General features: G+C 39.3%; 1 protein-coding gene and 1 long non-coding RNA gene across 8 annotated transcripts in view; one reads left to right on the top strand and one right to left on the bottom strand.

The window, feature by feature from the left end:
- LOC111370713 overlaps nucleotides 1–3,258 on the bottom strand; it is a 17,147-nt gene extending 13,889 nt beyond the window's left edge. Inside the window, exon 1 of the long non-coding RNA XR_002698483.1 lies at nucleotides 2,706–3,258. This is a non-coding gene — a long non-coding RNA (uncharacterized LOC111370713). The remainder of the gene's footprint in view (nucleotides 1–2,705) is intronic.
- Nucleotides 3,259–4,149: 891 nt separating this feature from the next.
- Nucleotides 4,150–19,368, top strand: part of LOC111370708 (probable LRR receptor-like serine/threonine-protein kinase At1g56140) — a 57,698-nt gene continuing 42,479 nt past the window's right edge. For 5 of the 7 annotated variants that reach the window (XR_002698479.1, XM_022992551.1, XM_022992550.1 and 2 more), the window contains exons 1-2: nucleotides 4,150–4,442; nucleotides 19,131–19,311. Coding sequence is in view for 6 of the 7 variants with exons in the window: in XM_022992551.1 (XP_022848319.1) it covers nucleotides 4,304–4,442; nucleotides 19,131–19,311 (320 nt within the window). In the remaining variant the exon portion in view is untranslated. Of the gene's footprint in view, nucleotides 4,443–19,092; nucleotides 19,312–19,368 lie in introns of those variants that run through there. The other 2 variants (XM_022992552.1, XM_022992553.1) reach the window with 2 other exon arrangements.

Genomic DNA, 19,368 nt, shown 5'->3' with positions numbered 1-19,368 from the left:
AATTCCATAATTGAGCCCAACAATTAGTCCATTATCATTCCATTGATTTTGAACAAATATTCAACAGAATATGTATGGAAAGACACCGTGCTGAATTTAATCTCTTCTGGTAAAGACACCGTAAGTGCAGCTCTTACATGGTTTTTTTGGCTTCTAGCAACAAATCCGATCGAAGAAAACAAGATTCGAGAAGAAATCATGACAAATTTACAAGTTGGTGAAACAAGAAAATGGAAATTTTCCAACAAAGACGAGCTAAAGAAACTTGTTTATCTACATGGTGGACTATGTGAAGCATTACGCCTATTTCCACCAGTGGCTTTACAGTACAAAGCTCCAATAAAGCCAACTATTCTTCCCAGTGGACATAAGATCTAGCCGAATACAAAAACTGTTTTATCCTTCTATTCAATAGGAAGAACGAAATCCATATTGGTGGTGGTGGGGGCAGGGGCGGAGCCCAATGAAGTCCAGTGTGGGCACATGCCCGCATTGAACTTTTGGGCCCAACCCCAGGCCCAAACTTTTTTTTTCCTTTTTTTTTTAAGAGTTTCATTTCATTTCCCTGTCCAGTCCAGAAAAGCCCACTAGCCCAATAACCCGTTAGCCCAATCAAACCCCATGACCCGTCTACAATTCCATGACCATTCAATTGAATTAATTGGCAATTGCACCTTGATTCATTCAATTTCAACCGGTAGCACTCGTCACTTCGCTTTCCGCACGTCACTCAGCCGTGCACATCTCCGACTCAAGTCACTCAACCTCTTCCTCCTAAGTCCACTGGTCAAACTGAACGAGAGGGACAATCTTAACGAGATCGTTGAAGAGAACGCGGTCAACATCGCCAGTGGCAGCAGCGAATGCAATGGAACGAGAAGAAAAAGTTCGGCTGATAGACGAGTGGTTGTCGGCGCCGGATAACCACGAGTTGGGATCTGACCCGAAACCTCCATTTTCCTGCAAATCTACCAAATGTTGCTGGGATTCACTCATTGTTCTAGATCTGGGTTTTTGAATAATTAATCCACCAGGATAGAGTTGCCAAGCAGAAGATGGTAATGTTATTATTTTGTTTTCAAATTGGACGGGTTACTATTTTTTATTCTTTGATTTTTTAACTCATAAAAAAAAATTTTTGACGTAAAAAATATTATTTATTTATCAATTAATAAGAGCTAAATTACCGCTCTTGTCCACAATCTTTAGCACTTTTTGTACTTCTATCTCCAGTATTTTTTATTTTTTTTAACTTTATTGCTCTCGACTTTGCTCTTCGATTGCTCGAAGTGGCACTTCCTACAGTTGCTCTTCAATTGTTTTTTCTACATAACTGTGAGAAAGACGCACTTCCAGTTCATTGTTGCCTTAGCCTCTAGCAGTCTGCGATTGTGAGTTGCTTACTCTGTTCCTGCCTTACTGGATTTTGAAAATAGTATATATTGGCCTGTGAAATTGTGAATTGCACTGTGAATTAATTATGTGAAATTTGTGAAATGCATTGTAAATTGATTATGTAAAATTGTGAATTACACTGAATTTTGTGAGTTGCTTCCAGTATTTGTTATAAATTATGTCGTTTTTAGTGTGTCGTACTATTGTTTTATTTTTTTATCGTCATTAAATTCATGACCAAAACCTTGACTTTCGGCATTGAATTTTTTTTGCCCACACTGAACTGATATCCTGACTCCGCCCCTGGTTTGGGAGGGGGGCGGAGATTGTCTAGAGTTTAAGCCAAAACGGTGGATTCCCGAACAAGGACAAATAAAACATGAACCCTCTTTCAAATTTACAGCATTTAATGCAGAGCCAAGGAGCTATTTAGGGAAGGAGATGTCTTTCGTTCAAATGAAAATAGTTGCAGCCTCCATTATAAGCAGTTTCCGTATTCAAGTTGTAAAAAGCCATGCTATAGCTCCATGTAACTCCGTTGTGCTTCATATGAAACACGGTTTGAAGGTTACTATTTCAAGGAATTTTTGATCAATCCTATAAATTGACAAGAGATCATGCTGAGGCTTGGGAATAAAATGTGGTTTGTCTGTAATTTGCTGATTGTAACTGAGATGTTTGTAATAATGTATTAATCTGCTTGGTTAAATGAATGATGATACAGTTATAAATTTGATAATTCAAAATTAATTTTATCTTTATTTTTACATTTTCTCACTTGATTCATCAATCGCATTTCATAAAATTAATATTTTCCCACTGATTAAATTTCCAATAAGATAAAGGAATATTGCAAGATCAGTCTTGAATGTATGGCTCTTGACGCAACTTGGTCATCGACTTATTTTTGGACATTAATATCCTCAAAGAAAAGGAAAACAAAAACTTCATGTCATCCATGAGTAATGGACCTAATGATCTACGAAATTAAGAAGATGATGAATGATATTACCAAAAAAATAAACATATACATTTATTTTAAATAGCATATACACTTTTTACACCAATGATCCAAATAAACTTTTACTAATGTCGTGGGCTTTAAGATGCTACTCCTAATATTTTCTATGATTTTTATGAGTCAAGTCAAAGTTGAATAAGAAAAAGAAACAAAAAAACTTGTTGAGCCTAAGGCTAGAGTCCGACAGAGACAGATTCAGGATTGGATCAAAGATCATAACAAAAATAATATTCCTCCCGTAAATGAATGGCCAAAAAAAAAATAATAATAATAAAGGTAAAAGACTTACCAATTCCTTAACTTAGTCTAACATCAATTCCAATCTTTTCCCAGACTGCAAATTCTGCATCATTAAAGCTTTCATTAAAATTGTTAACCTCAATACCTGAACCCGTCCTATATACCCGACTCTCTCTTTCTTCTCTCTCCACCGCTTTTCCACCAGCACCACTACTCCTCTCCGCTTTCACCACCCCATTATTTGTCAAAACTCCCTTCTTCTTTTTCATCTCTATTATTCTCACCGGCAACTCATAATTACAAAACCAAGTTACTGGGGGATTAAGAGCCCGCGACACCAACGGGAACTCCATTTACCGAGTTCGGACTTGACCCAGAAAAAGTCAAAATCTAGTAAAACTTAAAACTGAGCCTTCTCTTCTTCCCCCTTGTTCGGTGTCGTTGGGGTTGTCTGGAGCATTAGAGCAACTTGCCAAAATGTAGGATATTTTTTTAAGATTGGGAGGGGTGATGAATTAACATGATCCGTTGGTTTCTCAAATTTGTAATCTTGTGGGCCTGAGCAATTGAACGTGGTCTCTGACGAGTGATGGGTGATAGAGAAGATGAAGGGGGTTGAACAAAGGTTGGGGTGGGGTGGTGTGGTGTGGTGTGGGGTGGGGGACAAATCATTAATCTTTGTAAACAGCTTAAACCTTCTAAGGAATATCTGAGAAACCAATGATCATGTGCCACGTAAGGATAATGCTGATTTTGTAGGGTTAAAAAAATATGAATTGATAGGTCAGAAGACTTCAAAAATAATCATACTTCTCCTTTAAACATTTTTAATCAAACGTCAAGATCATATCATTAAATACCTCACATAATAGCCTCATACCATTATAGACAAAAAGTGAGACATTCTCATAACTCTATAAATATCATTTTAAGTCAAAATATAAACTTAAGCTGGTAACATGCTATAATCTCATCACATATTTAAGTTTTTATAAATTAAGTCCCTGATTGAGCCCTATTTTTACCTCATTAAAATGAAAAATATGATCGTTATCTATCATATCAAGTCATCATTTTTGAATTTCTATCTCTAGTGTGGGATCCATAACGACTCTATTTCTCATTCTCATTCGTATTGTAATGTGGCTCAAACGGACTTTAAATAAAAACTTGAACAATTTTTTTGGTCAATAATAATTGAGCAAATTAATATACTGTCTGGGTGCTACTTGCAAAATGGAGGATTGCTTTTCCTGTCAACTCACCGGGCCCACTTGATCATTCAATACAAAGTATTATGTGTATTTGTCCATTTTGCCCTCACATGCCTTCATTTTTGCAATGTGCTAATCAATTGAAGGGCAAAAATGAGAAAAACTCCCTAACATGTGCACGTGAAAAGTCTGACAAGAGCCAGTACTTTAAAATTTTCAAATGGTTAAAGACAAGGCATCGGTCCCAGAAATTGATTTTTATCTGTTCTAAAGCGGGACCAAACGCGTTAATTGCAGTTGATGACAAGTATACGATTAGCTGTCAACCAAGAAAAATTGAGAGATATAGCCAAAGAATAGACGATCACTTCTTGATATATCAGTACAGAATTTACCTCTGAAATTCGCATGCTTCTGGTCCATACCGACAGAGATGAAACTCGCGAAGGTGGCGCCAAGGCGGCAACTAGATTTGCTGCTAGGCTTATGCCTTTTTTTGACCATGTCTCTGGTAGAGGTGCCTCGGGCTCAAGCTCAAACCCGAAGAAATGCCACCACTGATCCTTCTGAAGGTACGTTCATGCACCTCTGCTCTCTTCCCACCAGTGCGTCACCCACAATTTATGTTACTATGTTGACGGAAGTAAACTATAAGCCTCCGTTTCGTCCCATTAATTTCAATTACATTTTTCTCCCACGTATTTTCTACCACACAATTTTTCATAAAATAATATTATATGTGAATCGAAAACTTTTTCTTTCTTTTTAACTTCTCATTTTAAAAAAAAAAATATTATTCCACCCATTTTTAACTCTACAAAACGGGGACCAAACGGGAGCTAAACATGTTCATAACTAAAAGCTTACTTTAAGTTATTTTTAAGATTTAGGATAACATGCTTGTTTCATCCTTTATTTGTAGTTTAGTTTATTTATTAATTCAAGATGGACGAAGTTTAATTTTCATAAGAATAAAATAGTAGAGAGGATATATACTGTATTAAATAAGTATCTCATTTTGGGCTTTGCATAATTTTTCTCATTGACCAATGTACTTTCCACAATATTTTCACTTGTCAACGCCATTGAACTTCAGTAACTTAGCGTAAATGATCCTACAAAGTTGACACGTATGAATACAGGGACGGATTCAGGATTGGATCCACGATCGGGCTACAAAATTTCAAATCGAGCTACTACGTGGAAAAAATTTTTTTACACATAAAAAACTGATTTTTTACCCAAAAAAATAAAAAATACCTTAAAAAAAATTCTTGGACCTAGGGTGGGGGGCTACAACCCAACCCAGCCCCCGTGTATCCGTCTCTGTATGAATATATGTTTTCATGCTATCCATTCCATCTATTTTTTAATGACGGATGTTTTAACAATTTGATAAATTCAATAGCTTGTGAAAAACGTTTTAAAGTTTAATAACCGATGAAGAAACGTTGTAAAAGATTGAACCTGCTTGAGAGTGATTTTGAGAATTGATTTTTTGACGGTTAGGAGGAAAGTGGGGTCCACCTGTGAGAGAAGAAGTCAAATATGACGACTGAAATAGTAAAATAACAGTCAAAAAATCAATTTTTTGAAAGAAAAAATTCCTCCCAAACAGGCCCATACTCGTCAAAAGACACATTTTAAATTCAATTGTTGCTCTATTATTATCATGAAGAAATAAATTAACATGAAGAGCTCGTTTACAATAATTATTTTACTTTCAGATTTATGTGCATTTTATTTTCTTTTGACCCTTCTGTATTTTATTAATTTTCTACAAAAGATTTCTTTGGAGGAAGGTAATTATATATAAATGTTAAAAGGTAATTTGAAGCACTGCCAAATACTAAGTTGATTATTTTAAAAATTATTGTATTTTATATTGTACCCCGGAAGTCTTCTCAATCATCACTCAACTTTCAAAAATTTCTCTCCATTGACCAGTAGTTACATTTCCCTTTGTTTTTGTTGCATTAGACGTATATGTCTATGTTGACACATAAAAATTCAGTCCAAATCGGACGGCCTAAGTAATGAAATTCATTTGGAGGATTCCCAAATCAGATAGCCCAAAGAACGAAGCTCAATCAAATAATTCAGGATGAAGGCCCATGAACGCGGTAACACCATCGCCCAAGCTTGCAAGTCGCCCAAGATCTGAGCGAATGGAGTGCTATGCAGCCGCCCAGGATCTGAGCGAATGGAGTGCCATGCAGTCGCCCAGAGCTGCTACTCTATTCTCGCCCAAACTTTCGAGTCGCCCAAGGTCTTAGCAAACATGAAGTGTTATGGTTATCAAGAAGCGCAGTTATCAAAGCAGTTATTAAGCAGCCCTATCACGTTCCACGATTCAAGGAATTCAATTGAAGACGGTTGAACGACAAAGAGTAATGGAAGCAGTTAGAAAAGGCAGTTCCATGACAAGTTGGCCATGACGAGGAAAGTGGGCAGTTATAGAACGATCAAACAGTTTTTAGGCGGTTGATCACAAAGAGACCATCCAGGGAGTATAAAAGAAAGAAAAGACATAGAGCAAAAGATCCCGAATCAAACACTCTCAAACAGAGAATATGTAACTTTCAATTCCTTAGTTTAGATTTAAACACTTCTTTTATAGTAACTCGTGTGCTTGCGCCCCTTGGAGGCATTCTGTTTTTACTCCCCAATTGTAAAGTCATCGCCAATAAAAAACGCCCCTTTTTTAGGACTTTATCTCAAGAGGTTTGTTCCTTACACAATCGTCTGATCTCTTTTTAATTGTTAGCGACTAACGCACGCGAAACAATTTGGCACGCCCAGTGGAACAGTGGTGTTTGATATTGAAAATACAAAAGGTGAAACAATATGCTTCAGAGATCCGATAAGGAAGCAGCAAGTCAGGGAGGAGTCCAGTCTGTGATCGAGCGATATGAGGAGCAGCATGCCTCTCCACGAACAGATGGACAGAATCAAAGCAGTAACAGTCGTTACGAACCAATGACAGAGTTGAGTCCTCGAACTATGCGTGCACTACTTGGAGAACTCACACAAGATATCGTTGAACAGGTAAATCTTCGAAATATTCATAATATGGAAAGATTTACCTAAAATGGGAATACACATTATGACAACATGGCCAAACAACTAAACACTTTGAACGAAATAATGAATAAGTTAGTAGGCCAAATATGTCAACCGGTTCTGCCTGCTGCAAACCACTTTCAAAGTAGGACAATTGTAGTACATAATCCCTCAGTCTTAAATCCGAATCAAGGGATAGAACCACTTTCTGGTCCCTCTACTTCAAACCAAGGGGGTGGTGCAGTGCCAAATCAGAACAACAGTAGTGGTACGCCTAACTTGGGGGTAATTTAAATGTAAGAGATAATGTCCTAAACAATGAACAGAATACCCTACGTGTTAATGAGGGAATAGATGTTCAGGCTAATGGTAATGGCCTAAATCATGGTAACTTTGTTGCCAATCAAGGACCAAACGTCAGGCCTCATTCAAATCAACCGGTTAACCAACCTGTAGGAATTCCATATGACCTTAACGTCATGTTGAGGAATCAGATTATGGAAATCGTACAGGATCAGATGGCTTTTGGGGTGCGTCCTGTCATTAGGCCGACTTACACAAAGCCATATCCTGATTGGGTAGACCAAGCATATCCATGGCCTAGAGGGTATAAAGTGCCAGAATTCTCACTATTTACCGGTTTAGGGGAGGTGTTTACTCTAGAGCACATAGGGCGATTCACATTGCAAAGTGGTGATGTAACTGATTACCATAAAATGAGGCTTTTCCCTAGTTCATTAACAGGAATAGCTTTCTCCTGGTTCATAAACTTGCCAGCGAACTCTGTTCAAACATGGCAACAATTGGAATAATTATTCCACGCTCAGTTTTATAAAACTGAGTCTGAAGTTACTGTGGCTGATTTGGCGAATCTACGTCAAATGCCAAACGAATGGGCAGAAAGTTTTCTCCAAAGATTCAAGACAGCAAAAAGCAAGTGTTTTGTACCTCTGCCCGAAAAAGAATTTGTCAAAATCGCTTAGGGTTGTTTGAGCTTTGATTTAAAAAAGAAATTCCAAGACAAGGAATTTCCTGACCTTTTCCAGTTGAGTGCGAACGTGATTGGATATGAACGACTGATAAGAGAAGAAGAGCAGATGAAAAATTCTAGTAAAGGGACTTATTACAAAGACCCAAATTTTGACGTTCATACCATCAGCGACCAGTCATACGATCAAGCCGAGATGTGTTTGGTTGAATTGGTCAAAGGAGACACGTATACTTGTCCTATAATGGCTAAGCCTAGACCATAGGGCAAAGATGAGCCCATGAAAAATGGAAACATAAAGGCTAGAACGTTCTCGTTCGATGTGACCAAAGCTGACCTTATATTTGATAAATTATATAGGGATAAGCAGATAAAGTTGAGCGATAAGTATAAATTGCCAAACCCTGAACAAATTAAGGGTAAAAAATATTGTAAGTGGCATAATACATGGTCACATTTGACTAACAATTGCTTGGTTTTTCGCCATATATTGCAGGATGTCATTGAATCAGGACGAATTACGTTCGACGATAAGAAAAAGATGGCAGTGGATGAAAATCCTTTTCCACAGCCACTTGGAGTGAACATGGTGACGTCTGGTTTCAAAAACAAGTTGCCAAAATTCAAGTTGGTCATAGATGATGGAGAAGAGGACCCTGGACCACATCCCAGTGTTTTTGAACGAATCAAGGGGAAGGAGCCAAAAAAGGACGAAGACGTCCTGTGTGCAAGATGTAAAAGAGAAGTGAGTGGGAATACGGAGAAACCAGGTACATGGCAGCATCCCCATCGCCCTACTCTCCTCCCAAACGCTCAGCCCGGTAGAGGGCAAGGTACATCGTTCTACAAAGGACCGCCTTTCGGGAGGCAGTTCAGGCCAGTAGATAATGGGAAAACATTCAGGCCGCAACCTCGCCGGCCAAATGTATGGCATTCGTTCCAGTATAATGTAGGAAGGGCAATACCCTTCGATGAGATGACTAGAACCGAACAAAGGCATTTTTAACGAAACTATGGACGAATGATAAGGCAGCAACAAGGAGTGCCACATCCTAAAGCGCTTAAACTACTCAAGGTAGCTAATCAAAATGTTCTCAAAGATAATGAAGAGACCGGTACAGATGAATCAATGAAAGAGTTGCCAGAAACTTCTTCTAGGAGATCAAAGTTTGAGCGAGACAGAAGGGATGGAGAAGATCCAGATCAGCCCCTTAATATTCAGTTCGGTACGTTACCTTCTGTCGTGGCTAATAATTACTTATTGGCCAATGAATTCAAGAATAAAGAAAAATAAGAAGAAGAAAGGGAGGACAACGAAGGAGAGGCTTGCGTGCTGGAATATGAAGAAGGCCAGACTTCTAGAGAGGCCTACAATGATGAAAAAGACGACGGGATGACAGACATCGAAGAAGAAATCAACCTAAAAGCAGAAAGGAGAGGAGTATCGCACAACACTCTGTTGAAGAAACTACATCGAGAGGGAGTTCGCGAAGTAGATTTGTTGGGAGAACCATCTGGGCATTCTTTCGATTTCTACGTACTGTACGGGACGCCCAAAAGGAAGAAGAGAGTGCCTCGCTCTGAAAAGTGTGGATCACCTCCAAGAATAATGCCCCCTCCCACAGGTTGGGTAACTGATGAAGAAGCGTTAGAAAACAGTAAGGAGGAAATTCAGGAGACAGAGGCTCAGCGCGATATGCTGCACGTCGACTTATCACAGAGGGATAATTCGACAGAAAACAAGCAGGAAGTAGAAATGGAGGCTGCCAAAAAGGTTATTTTTAAACAGCCAGCCATGAAAATGACTAAACACTTGAGGCCATTGTACGTTAAAACTCTAGTTAACGGCATCCTTGTGGCAAAAGTGCTTGTCGACAATGGAGCAGCTATAAACACCATTCCATCTAGGATGATGAGGAAATTTGCAAAGACAAAGGGTGACATGATTCCAATAGAAGTCATCCTTACGAGTTTCAATGGAGGAGCAACTTCAGCTAAGGGAGTTATGCCATTGGACATAACTACGAAGACAACTACTAGGACCACAGTCTTCTTTGTAATAGATGGTCCTACTAGTTACAATGTGTTACTAGGAAGAGATTGGATACACGGAAGTCGTTGCATACCCTCATCACTCCATCAATGCCTGGTCTTTTGGAACAACAAGGGTGAAGTAGAGGTGGTGCAGGCCGATCATAGGCCTTTTGTCGCAGAAGCGAACTCAGTGGAAATGTTCATGTACGAAGGAAACTATGGACCTGTCAGGGTAGTCCAAGATGGGGAAGAAACTCAGATCGTCGCACAGAGTGAAGAGCCATTTTCAGTGGACGCACTCACTGAAATGTTCAGCCAAATGAGACCAAATATAGTGGTTTTAGAAGAGCCAGTAATTGGGAAAAGAATAATCAAGGAGTCTTGAATGAATTCTGAGTCACAAAAGCAAATGGCCGATATCCAGGCCTTCAAAGCCAGATTAATGGCTTTCAATAAAGAATACAAGGACAAAACGAAAGAAGAGGCAGCCCTAAGAGCGCTGAAAGACAAATGGGCAGTATTCGAGTTTGAACAAAGCATTGGTCGAGAAGTCAACAAGGTGGACTATTTAGAAGAAGAAGTATTTACAAGGGAATTGGACGACGAAGCGATGCGGATCATCAAACCTGGATACTCTTAAGTACAAGACCCTCTGATCAAAGTAAATATTGGTAATGAAGGAAAAGATCGTCCAACATTCATCAGCCAAATGCTCGATCAAGAGGTTAGTGATAAATTAATCGCTTTGCTAAAAGAGTATAAAGATTATTTTATTTGGGAATATGAACAAATGCCTGGTTTAGATAGAGACTTGGTGGAACATAGGTTACCAACTAAGCCTAATTTAAACCTCTTAGGCAACTTCCTAAACGTTTTGCCCCTAATATACTCCCTGAGACTAAGAAAGAGATAGAGCGATTATTGAAAGCAGGCTTTATTAGAACAGCCAGGTATGTCGAATAATTGTCCAATATCGTGCCAGTACTAAAAAAGAATGGTAAATTAAGGGTGTGCATAGGCTTTAGGAATTTAAACATAGCAACACCCGATGAGTATCCAATGCCCACGGTGGATTCTTTAGTAGACTCAACTGCCGGACACGTCATGTATTCTTTCATGGATGTGTATTCAGGATACAATCAAATTTATATAGCTGAAGAAGACATACACAAAACTGCTTTTAGATGACCTGGGTCTCTAGGATGTTTTGAATGAGTGGTCATGCCTTTCGGCCTAAAAAATGCAGGAGCAACTTATCAAAAGGCAATGAATTTAATCTTTCATGATATGATAGGCAAATTTGTTGAAGTGTATGTAGGTGATATAGTGGTCAAATCCATTAAAGAAGAGGGCCATTTCGAACAGTTAAGATGTTCGTTTGAGCGAATGAAGCAATATAAGCTAAAGTTGAATCCCTTGAAATGTACATTTGGTGTTAATGTAGAGAACTTTCTTGATTTCTTGGTACACAAAAGAGGGATTGAACTTGATAAAAATAAAGCAAATGCCATTTTAGAAGCCAAACCACCTAGCAACAAAAAAGAATTGCAAAGGTTTCTAGGCCAAGTAAACTTTTTAAGACGCTTTATTTCTAACTGTGCAGGGCGAACTAAAGTCCTTTCGCCGCTCTTAAAGCTGAAAAATCAGGACGGATTCGTCTGGAAAGAAGAACATCAAAAGACTTTTGAAAGCCTGAAGACATATTTATCAAGTCCACCAGTGTTGGTGTCACCAATCCAAGGACGGCCAATAAAAGTGTACGTATCGGTTGAAAAAGAATCAATAGCTGAAATGGTCGCGCAGGAAGACCAATTTGGTAAAAAAATGGCAATTTACTACTTAAGTAGGCGGTTAACAAAATGTGAATATAATTACTCTGCTATCGAAAAATTATGTCTTGCATTGTATTTCACATGTACAAAATTAAGGGTTTATTTACGGCCCGTAACCCTTTATTTAATTTCTAAAGTAAATTTAGTTAAGTATACGTTCTCTCGCCCTATTTTACACCAAAGGGTAGGCCTTTGGACATTAGCTTTATCAGAATTCGAGATATAATATATACCTCAAAAGGCAGTCAAAAATCAGGCTTTGGCTAACTTTCTAGCCGATCATCCATGCCTTGACATGCCTGAAGAAATTGAATTGGAAATCAATTCGTTCGAGCTAAAACCTTGGGTGTTGTATTTCGATGGGTCAAAAACCTCTAAAGGTGTAGGAGTAGGAGTAGCATTGATTAATCCTTTAGGGATTTGCTGCAAGTTCGCGTTCACTTTAGACAGGATGTGCACCAACAATTAGGCCGAATATGAAGCCTTAATCGTAGGCCTAGAACTAATGATAGATATGGGAGTAAAAAATGTGATCATTAGGGACGATTCTCAATTGGTAATTCACCAATTGATTGGTGATTTTAAATGCCAAAGTGATTCCATTATAAGTCAATATGAGATCGCCCAAGAATTGTTAGAAGAATTCGACCAAGTAGAACTTCAATGTGTTAATAGAATATATAACGACGTGGCAAATGAGTTGGCCCAAATGGCCTCAGGGTACTCAAATGTTTTGAATTGGAAGTCTACTTGTGAGTATGGAACCATATTGTCCATGACCCAAAGAAGGGTGAGAAGGATTGAATTTCATTGCATACATGGTGAAGATAAAATGGATTGGAGAACAGAGATTAAAAGGTTCCTTAAAGAACCTAATGGAGGGATTAGTAGGAAAATGAAGCTGTGTTTGCTGAACTATACACTAATAGATGAAGAGTTGTTTAAGAAATGCTCTGATGGTGTATTGCTAAAGTGTGTAAGTTTGCAAGAAGTCAGGACGATCATGGCTGAGGTGTACGAAAGGATATGTGGAGCTCATCAAGCTGGCCAAACGATGAGATGGTTAATTATTAGGAGTGAATATTTTTGGCCAAAGATGGGAGAATTATGCGTTCAGTATGCAAAGAGTTGTTTAGCATGCCAAAAGTATGGTCCAATACAAAGGGCACCAGCACGAGAGATGACACCTATTATTAAACCTTGGCCGTTCAAGGGTTAGGCAATATATCTGATAGGGAAGATTTATCCCCTATCGTCCAAGCAACATACTTTTGTTATAGTTGCAACCGACTATTTCACCAAGTGGGTAGAGGCGGTACCTTTAAAAGAGATCACCCAAAAGAATGTCATAGAGTTTATCCGTGATCACGTCATTTATAGATTTGGAATTCCACGAACGTTGATAGTAGATCATGGAACATCTTTGAATGGGGATCAAGTGAATAAATTCTTGAGCGAGTTTGGGGTTAAATTAGTAAACTCCACACCATATTACGCTTAATCCAACGGACAAGCAAAATCTTCTAATAAGATTCTAAAAAATATCATCAGAAAGATAATAAACGAAAATGCCAGAAATTGGCACGAATGTCTGAATAAGGCCTTATGGGCTTATAGAACACCACCTCGGTCAAGTACCAAAATTACTCCTTTCCAACTTACTTGTGGACAGGAGGTCGTTTTATCTATGGAAATAAACGTGCAATCGATTAGAGTGTGCTTGCAACATTAGTTAAATGATGATGAGTGTGAATCACTAGTTTAAAATTTATTGGGGTTGGACGAATTAAAGTTGGACGTCCTAGATAGATTGCAAGTTCAAAAACAAAGAATGGCTAAGTTTTATAATAAAAAAGTCATAGCCAAGTCGTTCAGCCTGGGCGAATTAGTTTGGAAGACAATACTCCCTTTGGATAGCAAGGATCCAAAGTGCGGGAAGTGGTCGCCCAATTAGGAAGGACCATACAAAGTAAAAAGTGTGTTACCCAATGGAACGTATCATTTGGAAGACTTAGATGACACCAAGCACGTAAGATTCATCAACGGTAAATATTTGAAAAAATATGTTCCTTCTTTATGGGAAAGTGAATAGATAAAAGCGTAATCAAAACATGTTGAACGATTAAGGATAAAAAGGTCAGAGCGAAATGCGTTCAAATAAATTCCTTTATTATTAAACGTTCATTACAAAGTTGTAAGATACAAATAATAGATGCTCTACAAGCTACAATTAAAAGTAAGCTAATTTCCCGGTCGATCGCTGAGTAAGAGAGTGAACTGGCCTCGCACCGCCTTCCTAAATGCATCGCTGTAATGGCAGGCAAAGAGGCTGAGAAGCACTCTTAGCAAGCAAGGTGGCCTGCAAGCATCCCAAAAATTGCCTTCCATCATCGAACCCCTTGTAAAGAACAAAGAGACGATGGGAAGAACTTTGATGGGAAAAACTTCGCTGCTGGCCAAAAAATATTTCCTATATCTCCCATACCAAAGGTGACATCAAGACAAATAGTAAAATGGGCGGACCAAACAATCCATTTTTATAGAAGACGAAGGTTTTGGATTGATTGTCAGAATGCCAGAAAATGGCAGCAAATTGGTTTCGAAGAAGAGAATGAAAATGAAGATGGAAGATGGAAAGTGCGAAGCATACGTGCATTTATATGAAGAGACAGAATATGAACAGCCACATTCTGCCTAATAAATGGAATTAAGTAGCCCAAAGTCTTGGGAAAAGAGGTGGAAATATCAAGAGAAAATGTGCAAAATTTTTAGCACAAAGCAGTTAAATGCTTGAAAGATTGGCGATTAAAAGACAAACGTCAAATAAATGCACAAGAAGTTTACATAGATGTTCATTAATGATGTATAAGGTTACAAAGGGAGAGTCAAATGCGAAATTACAAAAAGAAAAAGTTAAGGCATTATATGTCTTAATTACAATCCGCCCCATACCGAACGAATTCTCTCCCTAAGTTTCCCCCAGTCCTCGCTCTGTCGAGAGGAAGTGATGTTCAATTCGGCCACAACATCATTATCAACTTCCAACTTCTTGTACTGCTCGACCAAAGACTTAGTTCGCTCAATTCCTTGGGAGGCGTTACGCTTTTTAGCAGCCATTCTCGCCTTGCAGTCGTCCATTTTGGCTTGAAGTTCCTTCATCTGAGCAGCCAAACTAGCCATCAAAGAGTCTTCAATCATGACTTTGGAAGAGATTTCTTTCAACTCGTCCTCAGCTTTGTTGATCTCCAGAAGTAAAGACTCTTTTTCAGATACGGCGCGAAGATATTGAGTACTTTTGGCCTTCAGTTCAACATTCTTGGCCAGCAAGGAAAGGACCTCGGAATGGATAACTTTCAACATCGCTTTAAAATCAGCAGAAAGATTGAGCAACGGAAGTGTTAGCGCTTGCTCCAACTTTGCATTCAAATGCTCAAGTTTATCTTTATGTCTGGCAGCACTAGCCTTACCAATGTCCATATCTATGAAGGACACGCATTCAAATATCGACTGCTTGAGGAACTTCATATTTTCCTCTGAAGAAGTAGTAGGACGACCAGCTGGAGCAGGGCGAGATGTCTTGACTTGCCCCCAGGAAGCGAACAAGTCATAGATGGAACGCACAATCTTATCAGCATCCTGCAAAAAAAATTGCCAATAATGAAGATTCTCACTATAATGAACAAGATGAAAGTAAAAGTGAAGCAAAGATTACCTCATCAATAATCTTGGAAGATGGCATATCTCCAGCCAAGTCTGCCACCTGTGACTCCACTATTCTTGTGGACTTCCCCTTGTCTAAGTGAGAAGATGTTGCCACAGCGGGCAGACTCATAGGAGCATCTGTAGAACTCAAAAGCAACAAATCAGAAACCAACAGCACAAGCAAAGGTAAAGCATCAAGAGACTGAATTACCTTCTGCTTCGATGTTTAGGGGGTCGACGCCCTGGGAAGAAGGTGGCTCATCCATTGGTTGTGATGAGGATTCTGGGACTGAAGATGTCTCTTTAAGCGTAGTCCCTTCATCAACTGGTTTGGATAAAGCAGCCTCAGCGGAGGATGATGGAGCAGGAGCTGCCGACACTAAGGCCTTCAAAGGAGAGGCTGAACTTTTCTGAAAAGTCCAAATAAAACATCAGCACACAGAAAAGCTTCAAGTATGAAAAAGTATGCCTGTAAGTAAACCAATTTAATTACCTTCCTCCTGATGATAAGAGGGGTATCATCATCATCATCAACATCATCTTCCAGAATGGGAGATGTTGAGGCTGGCCGTTTGCGGCTCGGAGCACTTTTGGCTGCAGTAGGCTTGGCAGGGAGAGAAGAAGATGGACGAGCAGAATGTTTAGCGCGACGAGGAGGAGAAGGACTCCGGATGAACAAAGGGGTGACTAAAACAGGAGGAGGAGAAGAAATGCTTGGTTGATCCAGTGAATGAAAGGCACAATTGGCATCAGTCGCGAACAATCTGCGCTTCACTGATGGCCAGAGTTGTTCAAAAAGAGGGTGAATGACATGACTAGAATTGAAGGGGGCTAATGAAAAATGGCTCGTTAAAAGAAGATTGCGAGCATTTATAGCCTCTGCCTCCACTTTATTAATGATATGGAAGCGGTCTATCAAGTTCCTTGAATAGCAAGGAGGAACAGGCCAGGTTTGGCCGAAACCAAGTTGGCGAGCAAAAAATTGGGGAGCATATATTTCTACCCCAGCCTTGGCATTGGTCCCAGTCAAAATGTCATGAAATAACTCCCTCCCGGTTAAAAACTGGATCCAAATGAGCAGAGAGGTGCTCGCGCTGTCTATAGTGGAGAGAGGATGCACATAGTTTGGAGTCAAAAAGGCAGGAAAAGGAAAGAAGGAAGGAATTGAATCCAAAGAATAAAAGAATGAAAAAATGTCCCTTCTAGACATATTTACAGGAGCCAGGGGCTCAATGGCTAGCCCCTAGTAGCTAGCAGAAGAACGAGAAATTGATGGAGCACCAAGCGATGGAAAATAGGATCTCAACCACATTTGAGTGAACCAAAGAGGTCCACTGCCAGTGGGAGATGCACCATTTTTCAATTGAGATTGAAGAGAAGCCATGCCTCTATAGAGGGCAGCCAAAAAGAAAGAACATAAATTCAAAGGCCTACCACGCGCCAATTCGTGCGCTATGGGTAAATAGCTCAGGGAGGGTTTTATGCTTGGCACACACAAAACATATTTACAAAGCCAAACCAGAAGAAAGGCCACTCGCTCAGTATGGGAAGGCTCAGCGCTTGAATGGTTATGAAGGGTTTGCACGCTTGAATAAGACTCGGTGAGGTTTTTACCAAACTTTGGGGTGCCACCAGAAATCAAGATACCAGGAAAAATGGTATCGCCCAAAGGTGGCAGATTCACTATGGCCCCAACATCCCTTAAAGTAATAGACATGGGGCCAAGGGGGAAAACAAAGGTATTATACTCAAAAGACCAAAAACTTAAAGCGATCGAAAAAAGTGCTGAATCAAAAGCAGGGGTTGAAGAGAGATTTCTAACAAATCAGAAATCCTAGCATTATCAAAAAGTGCCTTAGTAGAACCATGGTCCACAAGGCGAGCATGCCACCTACGAAAAACTACGTCAGATTTAGGCCAAGTACGAATACCTCTTTCGCGAAGTGGCCCCAGCGGCAGAGAGTTTAGAAATGGAGGGCCTTGAGTACAAGGAAACAGCTGACCCACCGCCGCTTGTTCGACTGCCTCTGCATTGTTGAAGAAAGGACCTAAGTAGAACTCATTGAGTTCGACATTGGCAGGTGCGAGAAAATTTGGAGTTATGTATGGACGATTAAGAAGTTTCTGAAAGTCTTCAAAACTGAAGGAGTCGCCAGATTGAGATTGTGAAGTAGCCATTAGGGACGAAATGGAGTTTTTCAGAGTTACGTAACAGGGAAGCAAAGAGATGAACAGTAAAATTGTGAGAGAGAAGCGCGAAAAAAGTGAGGCGTGATTTAATGGTACAGTGAAATGACGTATTTGGGGGTTATAAGGGTTTGCAAAACGTCGCACCTTTTTAAGCTATGGAAGGAAATAATGATTGAAATTCTTGGAAATTTCGAATGTTGCTGGAAACATAAAGTGAATATGACAAAAATTAATAATTGGTATTAATTCTGCCTTATTGGGGGGTAATTGTTGATACATAAAAATTTAGCCAAAATTGAACAGCCTAAGGAATGAAGCCCAATTGGAGGATCCCCAAATCAGATAGCCCAAAGAACGACGCCCAATCAGACAATTCAGGATGAAGGCCCAAATAGGAAGGCCCACGAACGCGGTAACAACATCGCCCAAGCTTGGAAGTCGCCCAGGATCTGAGCGAATGGAGTGCCATGCAGTCGCCCAGAGCTGCTACTCTATTCTCGCACAAACCTTCGAGTCGCCCAAGGTCTTAGCAAACATGAAGTGTTATGGTTATCAAGAAGCGCAGTTATCAAAGCAGTTATTAAGCAGCCTTATCACGTTCCACGATTCAAGGAATTCAATTGAAGACGGTTGAACGACAAAGAGTAATGGAAGTAGTTAGAAAAGGCAGTTCCATGACAAGTTGGCCATTACGAGGAAAGTGGGCAGTTATAGAACGATCAAACAGTTTTTAGGTGGTTGATCACAAAGAGATCATCCAGGGAGTATAAAAGGAAGAAAAGACATAGAGCAAAAGACCCCGAATCAAACACTCTCAAACAGAGAATATGTAACTTTCAATTCCTTAGTTTAGATTTAAACACTTCTTTTACAATAACTCGTATGCTTGCGCCCCTTGGAGGCATTCTGTTTTTACTCCCCAATTGTAAAGTTATCGCCAATAAAAAATGCCCATTTTTGGGACTTTGTCTCAAGAGATTTGTTCCTTACACAATCGTCTGATCCCTTTTTAATTGTTAGCGACTAACCCGCGCGAAAATCTAGGTGGCTACGAATTACCACGTGGCAACGTGTTCTATCAATTTCTGTCAATTTTTGAGGAACTTTCTAATATGTCAAAAATTGTATTGACATGATGAAATCGCTCTCTTAGAAAAACATGAATTTTCTCCCAACAAGTAATGAATGTAGAGCATTTTTACAAAATTCAGTGATATTTCAGAAATATTATAAAGTTCAGTAAGGTCCACAAGACACGACCTAAAATTGATTATTTTTAGTATAGTTAACCCACGTCAATGAAATTATCAAAATTTTTAATCAGGACGACTTTATTTTTTTATTTTAAAAATCTACAACTATTTTGTTTAACCACTGACGACAATCTATACCCATGAATCGCCATTGATGAAGATGGAAAATTTAGCGAAGAATATAATTATGATATGCAGCGAGAGCTATAAACTCCATGTTCGAGCGATGGAGGATTATGGCAAATGATCAATGGAACATTAGCGGTGAATTATGCACCGGCATTGCAATTGATGACGGCGTCACCATCCAGAGCTTCAATCCGGGGATCAAATGTAACTGCTCTTACAATAATGCCACCACTTGCCACATTATTGCTCTGTAAGTAATATATTTTCTTGATGCTACGTTATTTTAGTATGCCGTATTGATTATTGG

Source organism: Olea europaea, chromosome 21, assembly GCF_002742605.1.
Source record: "Olea europaea var. sylvestris chromosome 21, O_europaea_v1, whole genome shotgun sequence".
NCBI classification, from domain to species: domain Eukaryota; kingdom Viridiplantae; phylum Streptophyta; class Magnoliopsida; order Lamiales; family Oleaceae; genus Olea; species Olea europaea.
Note: the sequence above shows the minus strand (reverse complement) of the source record. Positions and strands in the feature narration are given on the sequence as shown.